General features: G+C 37.3%; 1 protein-coding gene across 5 annotated transcripts in view; it reads right to left on the reverse strand.

Moving 5' to 3' along the window:
- The window catches only part of SNX7 (sorting nexin 7), a 98,273-nt gene that overhangs the window by 58,233 nt on the left and 26,402 nt on the right, over positions 1–13,638 (reverse strand). For 2 of the 5 annotated variants that reach the window (XM_033433435.2, XM_033433455.2), the window contains exons 3-6: positions 3,651–3,698; positions 2,789–2,899; positions 2,284–2,448; positions 25–223 (exon numbers count right to left, since the gene is read on the reverse strand). In XM_033433435.2, coding sequence (XP_033289326.2) covers positions 25–223; positions 2,284–2,448; positions 2,789–2,899; positions 3,651–3,698 — 523 coding nt within the window. The remainder of the gene's footprint in view (positions 1–24; positions 224–2,283; positions 2,449–2,788; positions 2,900–3,650; positions 3,699–13,638) is intronic. The other 3 variants (XM_033433462.2, XM_004263063.3, XM_004263064.3) reach the window with 3 other exon arrangements.

Here is a 13,638-nt window from a genome sequence, read left to right on the forward strand (position 1 = left end):
TCACATTTCAGTGATTCTACATACCCCTTTCTTCCTTGTAAATTCTCTGAGATATTTTATCTATCAAATTTATTTTCTGGCTAAATATTTCAATAAAGTTATTCATTTCCATGAACTCCTCGGGGCGGCTTTTAAGTCCTCTCATTGATAATGCAACCGCTCTGACCGTCTGCCCCATCCTGCTGAGTAATCCAGGCCCTTGCTTCTTGTGAGAAGAGAGTTCCTAGACAAAAAAATAAAATATTCGTGATGAAGCAGACAATGATATTCCAAGTCCCAACAACAAAAAAGAAATCTAATTAGAAGAATAAAATAAAGATAATAAAAATGTTTCATATACGTCTTTTTTTTTTTTTCACGTTAATTTGAAGCAGATGAGTTTAGGGTACAGTTCTTTCTCTAAATCTCAGTCTCCTTGATAACATTCCTTTTCAAAGAGCTCACGTAAAATATGTTTCCTCAGAGCATGGATCTTTCAAAGAACAAGGTTTAACAGAAGGAAGCGCACTTAAGGAGATTACTGGAGAAGATAAGAAGGATGATATGAGATGAAATCCGTATTTTATAACAGGAATTTAATAGAAAAATGATTGAGAAAAAGATTTCTTAGGGTCTAACTATAACTACTCCCTGGAAAAAAATTGGAAAACTTCATTAATTCTTTAGTTATAATAATAGCTAGCATTTATTAAGAGCTTAATGTTGCAGGCACTATACCTGCATTCTTATATACATAACTCACAATAACACTATGAAGTAGGTTCTATTATTATCCTCATTGTACAGAAGAAAATAGAAGCAAAGGAAGGTTTGCTCAAGTTCCAAGAGCAATGAATTACTCGATAAGGATTGGAGCCCTAGCAGTCTGACCCTAGGGGCTTCACTGCTAAGCACTAACCTGCTTTGTCTACTTAAAGTCACTAGAATAACTGGTAAACAGATACTCCCTGACCATAGCTCTGCAACTAACTTAACTGGATAAACTGTGACACTATCTCCACTGGCTGACTGTCTTTGGAGAAAGATTTTTAATAAAATATATAACTAGCTGTTTCTAATTCTAGTTAACTTAGGAGGGTCAGCTACAGACTTGCAAAGTAGAAATGCTATAAAAGGATACACTACAGTATTCCTTCAGAAGTATGGCATACTAAAAAAGAACACCAAGAAGGAGGACAAGGGATTCTGAGGATGGTTGTAGCACTTACTGAAACACAGGTTTGAGATCAAATAAAAGATGAAGAGTAACATACACACACAAAAAAATCTATAACAATGCTGACTACCAAATCCACAGATAAAAATATTATGTATTACTTACCCAAATATTAAATAACATATTATCTTTCTCCAGATCTTCTTTCCTAAAGGTCTTATACAAAATAATATATAAACTTGTTTATTTCCATGTCAATATGATTTTGTGTGCAAATAATAACAGATGCTATTCTTGACCAGGCAACACGTCTATCGAGGAGTGCTACCACATCATTTGATAGAGTAAACATTATCAGAAACGGCACAAGTCACAACGGGCAAGCTGTTACTGCAACTGCTGACTGCAGATAATGTTTCTAACAGCTTCTAAGGGTCTGGAGTCAGGCCACAAATTCATCTCACATAAGTCACATAGGGCTTCCAGACAGCAAGTACCGTCAAGATTGAGATGAATCACTTTTTAGCTTCGATCACTTTGGCAACAACCGAGAGATAGAAAACTCAACACTGCAGTAAGTATTTAATACTGACCATTGTTCTACCTATCATCTTTCTTGGTGAGTTACATCTTCATAGAATAAAAGAAAAGGAACATATAAGGTTTCTGTATTAGAAATTAGACCCCCTTCAATTAGGTAATTGAAGGGAAAGTAAGGAAATTATATTATTTACCTATCTCTCCATCCATCTATTTAATAAAATCTTTTATCCTAACTTGAAAAGCCCTGACCAATTACTACTCAAAACTGTGTCAATTTTTAAATGTTTATATATTTTCAGTATTGGCAATATATGCAAGGAGTACCCAGGCATTAAAAAAAAAATTCAGCTACCAAGAGAAATATGAGGATGTATATGTGAGAAAGGTACAAGATTTTCATAATGTTTATACATAGACCTGACACAGGGTTGTATCTGAAGGATCTCTCTCCAATGTTTAAAAACACATCTTAATTCGAGGCCACTCTTACCTGATTTATAAAGGTAAATATAAAGAGAAAGCATACAACCTACTACACGTATAGATACTAAAGGATTATATGAGTATAAATTAAAATCCTTTACCCAAGCTTGTGCAGTAAGAAAAACTTTAAAGTCTTCATTAAATGTTAGAGTTGGATGATCAGCAATTCGGTTCAAAAATTTATGCAATGCCTTCCTGCGTGTCTCAATGAAGTCATCGTTAAAGCGTTCCACCATTCCTTTCACTATAAACTTTTCTGGCAATGGCTAGGGCAAAAAAATTTAAAAAGGTATCTGAACATTATGTGGCACAGGATTATAAGGAATTCTACACTTTTTCTTTTTGGAAGATTATTTGAACGTGTGATCATTTCTTATAAAAATAATTTTTCAAAATTCACAACGCTAGAGCCAAACACTAAAATCTTAACACATTACAATACTTTAAAAAAACAAATCTGTACATAGATTGAAAAGTTTAAAAACAAATGTTCCTAAGATAAATGAATTATACTGAATTAAAAGGTCTGAAATTGGGTGTTAGGCATTCTAACGATTCACAAGACAAAATGGCAGTTATTCTGTGAAAAAAAAAATGTAAACTTACTGGAATAATCAGAGTGGGGTGTGCTTCTTCAAGTCTTTCTTTCAACCAAAGGAAATCTTGATAACGTCTCCTAACTTCAAATTCACTGGAGTCAAATTCCCCACGAGACGTCTGAAGAAAGTAGGAGAAAATAACAGCACATGCAATATAAGACAGAAGACATTTGCCTAATGTTATTTTAGACATTCTGAAATAAATGGGTCTCTAAGAAAAACTAACAAATTCTAATTATTCAGTGTTTGTCAGCCTGTCTTTTTTTTTTTTTTTTTGCAGACATCAATTCATGTAGCAGATGAAACAAAGCAAACTTTCCAGTATTCCCAGAAAGAAAGCAAACATCATGCTCAAATTTAAAATCCAAACTGAAAAAATCTGTCTTAGAGCAACCATCTGTCTTCCACAAGATTTTAACTACTATTATCTTTGGCATGACTTTCTTGCTAACAAGAAAGTGTGTTCTGAATTTAGGTTTCAAATATATTTCATTTTTCAAGATGATCAGAATTCAGAATTTGAGGAAAGTCCTATTTTTGCAACTTGGAAAATAACCTGAACATAACTGAGAAAAAAATGTTTTCCTGGAATTTGCTCAAATGAATTGCTTTGATAAAATTTGCTTTTAGTATTTGAAAATTCTAACATTATACAGAGTGATTTTATTGCTTTTTAAAAATGTCATTAATGGAAATTTAATGTGAAAAGAAAATCTTCCTATCATTTCTCAAGGAATTCTGAGCTATATGCCTAAACTCCTAAAAACTAAGCAAATACATTAAAATATCTGTTCTTAACAAACTAAAAATCTATTCCAACACACATGACAAGAAGAACATGGGTAAAATATCAACCTCACTTCTATTACCTGAATCCCAAGCCAGATACAAAAATAGCTTAGATAATGCGCCCTCACCTATCATAAGAAAAAAAGTCATTTATATAATTTTTTTAAAAATATTATACACAGTAATATTAAGTTTGAGATTTTCCTGGAGAAGTAAACATGGAATAAATAACACATTACATATTTCACATTCACCAGAAATATCAATCACCCACACAGACGAACACAATTGTAAAATTAAGCAGTTCAAGTCAAAATAAGATGCAATCTTAATTGTCATAAAATAAGGCTCACAAAAGCTATACTTGACAAAGTTTATTCTTTTAAAATGAATGTTTAGAATATCATAAAATATATCTTAGCAAAACATTCCCTTTTTAGCGGGAAAAAGTGGAGGTAAATGAGATGCGGAAGTCTAAGGAACTACATGTTCAAAAAACACTACAAAATCTAACTATTATGCCAAATGGTACAAGTTGTAGAAATGGTAAAAATAGGCAAACTAAATCTAGTAGAAACACAGTTTAACAAATATATATACAAGTTGGTATGTGTATATATATATGCAAATACATAAACATGCATACATACATATGCACACAAAACATGTTTAGAGTCACTCATTAAACAACACTTACTGATACCTTCTCATACCTGGCACATATGTATAGGTTCACTACCCATTTCCAAGAAAATAAAATGGCATAACTAACAATAAGAACACTCAAACACTGGGAAGTTAAAGTAAGATAGAGCTTTACATGTCTTCAAGAATTCCCAAAACTTCAAGTAAACACAAAAGTAACTTGTATAAATTCCAGGAACAGAAAGATATAAAATCAAGTCAAATAATTGGTTGATTCTGTCCTCATCACCCTGCCACTGACTTAAAAGAGGAGTTCCCTAACATACTACAATAACAGAAGAAAACAGAGGATAAGTACAAATCTTAAGGACAGTGCATTCTTTCTTCCTACTCTAAGACTTCATTGGGCTTCTAAAGGGTTATAAGTTATATATTATTTCTGCTCCAAAATAACTTTTTAGAACACAAGTTCTTTCTAAGTTGGAAATTTATCATCAAACGCTGTTATTCCTACTGTTTGGAAGTTTTATCTCTATCTTCTAATCTAGAATACAGTTTCCCATGGAAAGTAAATTGTAAATGGTGTTTCATGTCTGACCATAAGAGCTTGCATACTTGAAGTTTAGGACTAATGGACTCATGTGATCTATACCTCAAAATGCATTTATTTAACAAATACTGACCTTTGGTCAAGGGCAAACAGTTACTCTAAATTGGAGGATTTAGAAAATTGTTTTTGAGGGAAAATGAATCTCAGAATCAAGAATACACTTTAACCCACAACTACACACTGGCAGGCATTGATGAGTTTGTCTTCATGATGAGGATGTGAGAGGACAGACCCTTATTAAACCTCTGAGTTCTTACTGCTACATGTCCTAGGTCAAGGCAAATCTCTAATCTCTGAAACAGAAAGTACTTTAGAGCACTCACCTCAGATATTCTAACCTGGAGAATAAAGGATAATTTCCCATAAGGGGAACAGATGCCAGGAATGTGGGCTTCCTGATATAATTATTTACAATCGGGTCACCCTTAAGTATTTCTAAGTAGGAGATTGCCAGTGTACATGTAGGTATATGAGCATGTGCATTTATCCTTCTTTTTTATGAATGTGTATCTTTATTTTTTATTTTATTATTATTTTTAACATCTTTATTGGAGTATAATTGCTTTACAATGGTGTGTTAGTTTCTACTTTATAACAAAGTGTATCAGTTATAAATATACATATATCCCCATACCTCTTCCCTCCTGCATCTCCCTCCCTCCCACCCTCCCTATCCCACCCTTCTAGGTGGTCACAAAGCACTGAGCTGATCTCCCTGTGCTATGTGGCTGCTTCCCACTAGCTATCTATTTTACATTTGGTAGTGTATATATGTCCACGCCACTCTCTCACTTTGTGGCAGCTTACCCTTCCCCCTCCCCATATCCTCAAGTTCACTCTCCAGCAGGTCTGCATCTTTATTCCAGTCTTGCCCCTAGGTTCTTCATGACCATTGTTTTTTGTTTGTTTTTTAGATTCCATAGATATGTGTTAGCATATGCTATTTGTTTTTCTCTTTCTGACGTATTTCACTCTGTATGACAGACCCTATGTCCATCCACCTCACTACAAATAACTCAAATTCGTTCCTTTTATGGCTGAGTAATATTCCATTGTATATATGTGCCACATCTTCTTTATCCATTCATCTGTCAATGGACGCTTCCATGTCCTGGCTATTGTAAACAGAGCTGCAATGAACATTGTGGTACACGACTCTCTTTGAATTATGGTTTTCTCAGGGTATATGCCCAGTAGTGGGATTGCTGGGTTGTATGGCAGTTCTATTTTTAGTTATTTAAGGAAACTCCATACTGTTCTCCACAGTGCCTGTATCAATTTACATTCCCACCAACAGTTCAAGAGGGTTTCCTTTTCTCCACATCCTCTCCAGCATTTATTGTTTGTAGATTTTTTGATGATGGCCATTCTGACCGGTGGGAGATGATATCTCATTGTAGTTTTGATTTGCATTTCTATACTGATTAATGATGTTGAGCATTCTTTCACGCGTTTGTTGGCAATCTGGATACCTTCTTTGGAGAAATATCTATTTAGGTCTTCTGCCCATTTTTGGATTGGGTTGTTTGTTTTTTTGATATTGAGCTGCATGAGCTGCTTGTATATTTTGGAGATGAATCCTTTGTCAGTTGCTTCATTTGCAAGTATTTTCTACCATTCTGAGGGTTGTCTTTTCATCTTATTTATGGTTTCCTTTGCTGTGCAAAAGCTTTTAAGTTTCATTAGGTCCCATTTATTTATTTTTGTTTTTATTTCCATTTCTCTAGGAGGTGGGTCAAAAAGGATCTTGCTGTGATTCATGTCATAGAGTGTTCTGCCTATGTTTTCCTCTATGAGTTTTATAGTGTCTAGCCTTACATTTAGGTCTTTAATCCATTTTGAGTTTATTTTTGTGTATGGTGTTAGGGCATGTTCTAATTTCATTCTTTTACATTTACCTTTCCAGTTTTCCCAGAAACACTTATTGAAGAGGCTGTCTTTTCTCCACTGCATATTCTTGCCTCCTTTATCAAAGATAAGGTGACCATATGTGCGTGGGTTTATCTCTGGGCTTCCTATCCTGTTCCACTGATCTATATTTCTGTTTTTGTGCCAGTACCACACTGTCTTGATTACTGTAGCTTTGTAGTATAGTCTGAAGTCAAGGAGCCTGATTCCTGCAGCTTCATTTTTCTTTCTCAAGATTGCTTTGGCTATTTGGGGTCTTTTGTGTTTCCATTCAAATTGTGAAATTTTTTGTTCTAGTTCTGTGAAAAATGCCAGTGGTAGTTTGATAGGGATTGCATTGAATCTGTACACTGCTTTGGGTAGTAGAGTCATTTTCACAATGTTGATTCTTCCAATCCAAGAACATGGTATATCTCTCCATCTGTTTGTATCATCTTTAATTTCTTTCATCAGTGTCTTATACTTTCTACATATAGGTCTTTTCTCTCCTAAGGTACGTTTATTCCTAGGTATTTTATTCTTTTTGCTGCAGTGGCAAATGGGAGTGTTTTCTTTTTTTTTTCTTCTTTTTGCGGTACGCAGGCCTCTCACTGTTGTGGCCTCTCCCATTGTGGAGCACAGGCTCAAGACCCGCAAGCTCAGTGGCCATAGCTTACGGGCCTAGCCACTCCGCAGCATGTGGGATCCTTCTGGACCGGGGCATACACCCATGTCCCCTGCATCGGCAGGCGGACTCTCAACCACTGCGCCACCAGGGAAGCCCGGGAGTGTTTTCTTAATTTTACCCTCAGATTTTTCATCATTAGTGTATAGGAATGGAAGAGATTTCTGTGCATTAATTTTGTATCCTGCTACTTTACCAAATTCATTGATTAGCTCTAGTAGTTTTCTGGTAGCATCTTTAGGAGTCTCTATGTGTAGTATCATGTCATCTGAAAACAGAGACAGCTTTACTTCTTTTCCGATTTGGATTCCTTTTATTTCTTTTTCTTCTCTGATTGCTATGGCTAAGACTTCCAAAACTATTTTGAATAATAGTGGTGAGAGTGGGCAACCTTGTCTTGTTCCTGATCTTAGTGAAAATGGTTTTAGTTTTTCACCACTGAGGATGATGCTGGCCGTGGGTTTGTCATATATGGCCTTTATTATGTTGAGGTAAGTTCCCTCTATGACTACTTTCTGGAGGGTTTTTATCATAAATGGGTATTGAATTTTGTCAAAAGCTTTGTCTGCATTTACTGAGATGATCATATGGTTTTTCTCCTTCAATTTGTTAATATGGTGTATCACATCGATTGATTTACGTATACTGAAGAATCCTTGCATTGCTGGGAGAAACCCCACTTCATCATGGTGTATGATCCTTTTAATGTGCTCTTGGATTCTGTTTGCCAGTATTCTGTTGAGGATTTTTGCATCTATGTTCATCAGTGATATTAGCCTACAGTTTTCTTTCTTTGTGACATCTTTGTCTGTTTTTGGTATCAGAGTGATGGTGGCCTCGTAGAATGAGTTTGGGAGTCTTCCTCCCTCTGCTATATTTTGGAAGAGTTTGAGAAGGATACGTGTTAACTCTTCTCTAAATGTTTGATAGAATTCACCTGTGAAGCCATCTGGTCCTGGGCTTTTGTTTGTTGGAAGATTTTAAATCACAGTTTCAACTTCAGTGCTTGTGATTGGTCTGTTCATATTTTCTATTTCTTCCTGGTTCAGTCTCAGAAGGTTGTGCGTTTCTAAGATATTTCCATTTCTTCCAGGTTGTCCATTTTATTGGCATATAGTTGCTTGTAGTAATCTCTCATGATCCTTTGTATTTCTGCAGTGTCAGTTGTTACATCTCCATTTTCATTTCTAATTCTATTGATCTGAGTCTTCTCCCTTTTTTTCTTAATGAGTCTGGCTAATGATTTATCAATTTTGTTTATGTTCTCAAAGAATCAGCTTTTAGTTTTATTGATCTTTGCTATCATTTCCTTCATTTCTTTTTCATTTATTTCTCATCTGATCTTTATGATTTCTTTCCTTCTGCTAACTTTAGGGATTTTTTGTTCTTCTTTCTCTAATTGCTTTAGGTGTAAGAATAGCTTCTTTATTTGAGATGTTTCTTGTTTCTTAAGGTAGGATTGTATTGCTATAAACTTCCCTCTTAGAGCTGCTTTTGCTGCATCCCATAGGTTTTGGGTCATCGTGTTTTCATTGTCATTTGTTTCTAGGTATTTTTTGATTTCTTCAGTGATCTCATGGTTATTAAGTAGTGTACTGTTTAGCCTCAATGTGTTTGTAGTTTTTACAGATTTTTTCCTGTAACTGATATCTAGTCTGATAGTGTTGTGGTTGGAAAAGATACTTGATACAATTTAAATTTTCTTAAATTTACCAAGGCTTGATTTGTGACCCAAGATATGACCTATCCTGGAGAATGTTCCATGAGCACTTGAGAAGAAATATTCTGCTGTGTTTGGATGGAATGTCCTATAAATATCAATTAAGTCCATCTTGTTTAATGTATCATTTAAAGCTTGTGTTTCCTTATTTATTTTCATTTTGGATGATCTGTCCATTGGTGAAACAGGGGTGTTAAAGTCTCCTACTATGATTGTGTTACTGTCAATTTCCCCTTTTATGGCTGTTAGTATTTTCCTTATGTATTGAGGTGCTCCTATGTTGGGTGCATAAATATTTACAATTGTTTTATCTTCTTCTTGGATTGATCCCTTGATCATTATGTAGTATGCTTCCTATCTATTGTAATAGTCTTTTTTTTAAAGTCTATTTTGTCTGATATGAGAATTGCTACTCCAGCTTTCTTTTGATTTCCATTTGCATGGAATATCTTTTTCCATCCCCTCACCCTCAGTCTGTATGTGTCCCTAGGTCTGAAGTGGGTCTCTTGTGGACAGCGTATATACGTGTCTTGTTTTTTATCCATTCATCCAGTCTATGTCTTTTGGTTGGAGCATTTAATCCATTTACATTTAAGGTGGTTATTGATATGTATGTTCCTATTACCATTTTCTTAATTGTTTTGGGTTTGTTATGGTAGGTCTTTTCCTTCTCTCGTGTTTCCTGCCTACAGAAGTTCCTTTAGCATTTGTTGTAAAGCTGGTTTGGTGGTGCTGAACCCTCTTAAGTTTTGCTTCTCTGTAAAGGTTTTAATTTCTCTGTCAAATCTGAATGAGATACTTGCTGGGTAGAGTAATCTTGGTTGTAGGTTTTTCCCCTTCATCACTTTAAATATGTCCTTCCACTCCCTTCTGGCTTGAAGAGTTTCTGCTGAAAGATCAGCTGTTAACCTTATGGGGATTCCCTTCTGAGTTATTTGTTGGTTTTCCCTTGCTGTATTTAATTTTTGATAGTTTGCTTAATATGTGTCTTGGCATGTTTCTCCTTGGATTTATCCTGTATGGGATTCTCTGTGCTTCCTGGACTTGATTAACTATTTCCTTTACCATATTAGGGAAGTTTTCAACTATAATCTCTTCAAATATTTTCTCAGTCCCTTATTTTTTCTCTTTTTCTTCTGGGACCCCTATAATTCAAATGTTGGTGTGCTTAATGTTGTCCCAGAGGTCTCTGAGACTTTCCTCAATTCTTTTCATTCTTTTTTCTTTATTCTGCTCTGCAGTAGTTATTTCCACTATTTTATCTTCCAGGTCATTTATCCGTTCCTCTGCCTCAGTTATTCTGCTATTGATCCCTTCAGAGAATTTTTAATTTCATTTATTGTGTTGTTCATACTGTTTGTTTGCTCTTTAGTTCTTCTAGGTCTTTGTTAAACGTTTCTTGTATTTTCTCCATTCTATTTCCAAGATTTTGGTTCATCTTTATGATCATTATTCTGAATTCTTTTTCAGGTAGACTGCCTATTTCCTCTTCATTTGTTTGGTCCGGTGGGTTTTTGCCTTGCTCCTTCATCTGCTGTGCGTTTCTCTGTCTTCTCATTTTGCTTAACTTACTATGTTTGGTGTCTCCTTTTCACAGGCTGCAGGTTTGTAGTTCCTGTTGTTTTGGGGTTTTGCCCCTAGTGACTAAGGTTGGTTCAGTGGGTTGTGTAGGCTTCCTGGTGGAGGGGGCTAGTGCCTGTGTTCTGGTGGATGAGGCTGGATCTTGTCATTCTGGTGGACAGGTCCACGTCTGGTGGTGTGTTTTGGGCTGTCTGTGGCCTTAATATTTTAGGCAGCCTCTCTGCTAATGGGTGGGGTTGTTTTCCTGTCTTGCTAGTTGTTTGGCATAGGGTGTCCAGCACCGTAGCTTGCTGGTCGTTGAGTGGAGCTGGGTCTTGGTGTTGAGATGGAGATCTCTGGGAGATTTTCACTGTTTGATATTACGTGGAGCTGGGAGGTCTCTTGTGGACCAGTGTCCTGAACTTGTCTCTTCCACCTCAGAGGCAGAGTCCTGATGCCTGGCTGGAGCACCAAAAGCCTGTCATCCACATGGCTCAGAATAAAAGGGAGAAAAAAAAAGAAAGAAAGAAAGAAGATAAAATGAAATAAAATAAAATAAGAAAGTTATTAAAATAAATAATAATTTAAAAAATTTTTTAAAGTAATAAAAAAAGAAGAAAGAGGAGAGGAACCAAAGCAAAAAACAAATCTACCAATGATAACAGGAGCTAAAAACGATACTAAAAAAACCAAACAAACAAAAAACGTACAGACAGAATCCTAGGACAAATGGTAAAAGCAAAGCTATCCAGACAAAATCACATACAGAAACATACACATACACACTCACAAAAAGAGAAAAATGGAAAAAAATATATATATATATATCGTTGCTCCCAAAGTCCACCTCCTCAATTTGGGATAATTTGTTGTCTACTCAGGTATTCCACAGACGCACGGTACACCCAGTTGATTGTGGAGATTTAGTCTGCTGCTCCTGAGGCTGCTGGGAGAGATTTCCCTTTCTCTTCTTTGTTCTCACAGCTCCTGGGGTTCAGTTTTGGATTTGGCCCCGTCTCTGCGTGTAGGTCACCTAAGGGTGTCTGTTCTTCGCTCAGACAGGACAGAGTTAAAGAAGCAGCTGATTCATGGACTCTGGCTCACTCAGGACAGGGGCAGGGAGGGGTACAGAGTGTGGGGTGAGCCTGCGGTGGCAGAGGCCAGTGTAACACTACAACAGCCTGAGGTGCCATGTGTTCTCCCAGGGAAGTTGTCCCTGAGTCACGGGACCCTGCCAGTGGCGGGCTGCACAGGCTCCCGGGAGGGGAGGTGTGGATAGTGACCTGTGCTTGCACACAGGCTTCTTGGTGGCTGCAGCAGCAGACTTAGCATCTCATGCCTGTCTCTGGGGTCCGCGTTGTTAGCTGTGGCTTGTGCCCATCTCTGGAGCTCGTTTAGGCAGTGCTCTTAATCCCCTCTCCTCATGCACCAGGAAACAAAGAGGCAAGAAAAAGTCTCCTGCCTCTTCGACAGCTCCAGACCTTTTCCCGGACTCCCTCTGGGCTAGCTGGGGCGCACTAGCCCCCTTCAGGCTGTGTTCACGCAGCCAACCCCAGTCCTCTCCCTGGGATCTGACCTTCGAAGCCTGAGCCTCAGCTCCCAGTGCCTGCCCACCCCAGCGGGTGAACAGACAAGCCTCTCGGGCTGGTGAGTGCTGGTCGGCACCGATCCTCTGTGTGGGAATCTCTCTGCTTTGCCCTCTGCACCCCTGTGGCTGCACTCTCCTCCATGGCTCCAAAGCATCCCCCCTCCGCCACCGGCAGTCTCCGCCTGCAAAGGGCCTCCCTAGTGTGGAAAGTGGAAACTTTTCCTCCTTCACAGCTCCCTCCCACTGGTGCAGGTCCCGTCCCTATTCTTTTGTCTCTGTTTTTTCTTTTTAATTTTGCCCTACCCAGGTACGTGGGGAGTTTCTTGCCTTTTGGGAGTTCTGAGGTCTTCTGCCAGCATTCAGTAGGTGTTCTGTAGGAGTTGTTCCACATGTAGATGTATTTCTGAGGAGGAAGGTGATCTGCACATCTTACTCCTCCGCCATCTTGAAGCTGCTTCTGCATTTATCCTTATAATCTTGGTGTCCATGAATGTAAAATTTTTTTAATATTTATTTATTTATTTATTTATGTTTGGCTGCATTGGGTCTTCATTGCTGCGCGCGGGCTTTCTCTAGTTGCGGTGAGCGGGGTCTACTTTTTGCTGCGGTGTGCAGGCTTCTCATTGCAATGGCTTCTCTTGTGGAGCATGGCCTCTAGGCACATGGGCTTCAGTACTCGTGGCACACGGGTACTGTGTGCCAATGACTGTGTTGTATAACCTTTGGCAAGTTTTGAGTTTCAGTGGGCTCATTCACAAAATGAGGGTAAATCATAAGATCCAGATTGTTGTGAGCTTCAGATGAGTTAAAACATATAAAGTGATTAGAACATTGCCTGGCACAAATTAGTCCCACAATAAAAGTTAGTTTAACACACTATAATATTATCACTATCACTATTACTACTACTACTACAAGAGCAGTACATTTAAAATATGATGTAATATGGATAACTCATAAGAACTGTATGTCTATGATTAGAATGAAATCCATAGGGTGTTTTATAAAATGTCTTTCTGAAAGAAACAAATGAGGGGAAAATAATTCAGTTTCACAAAATCTTTGCTAGAAAGGGTAATGAAAATGGATGATTATAACAGTAGTAACAGGAGAAATCTGGCTCTATTCTTAGCAGTGTGTCTGTATTAACACACTAAATATTCACAAAGACCATACGAGGTTAGTACTGTTATCTAATTTACAAATGAGGAAACTAAGCATAGAGAGGTTAATTAAATAGCAAGGAAGGGGGGCGATCAAGATTCAACTCCATGCTGTCTTGCTCTACAGCATCTTGATATGACTATGATACTATAAATTTCTTCACTCACTCACTCACCGAAAGGTTAAATTGCTAACTTGCTATATCCCAA

This window comes from Orcinus orca, chromosome 1, assembly GCF_937001465.1.
Source record: "Orcinus orca chromosome 1, mOrcOrc1.1, whole genome shotgun sequence".
Lineage (NCBI taxonomy): Eukaryota > Metazoa > Chordata > Mammalia > Artiodactyla > Delphinidae > Orcinus > Orcinus orca.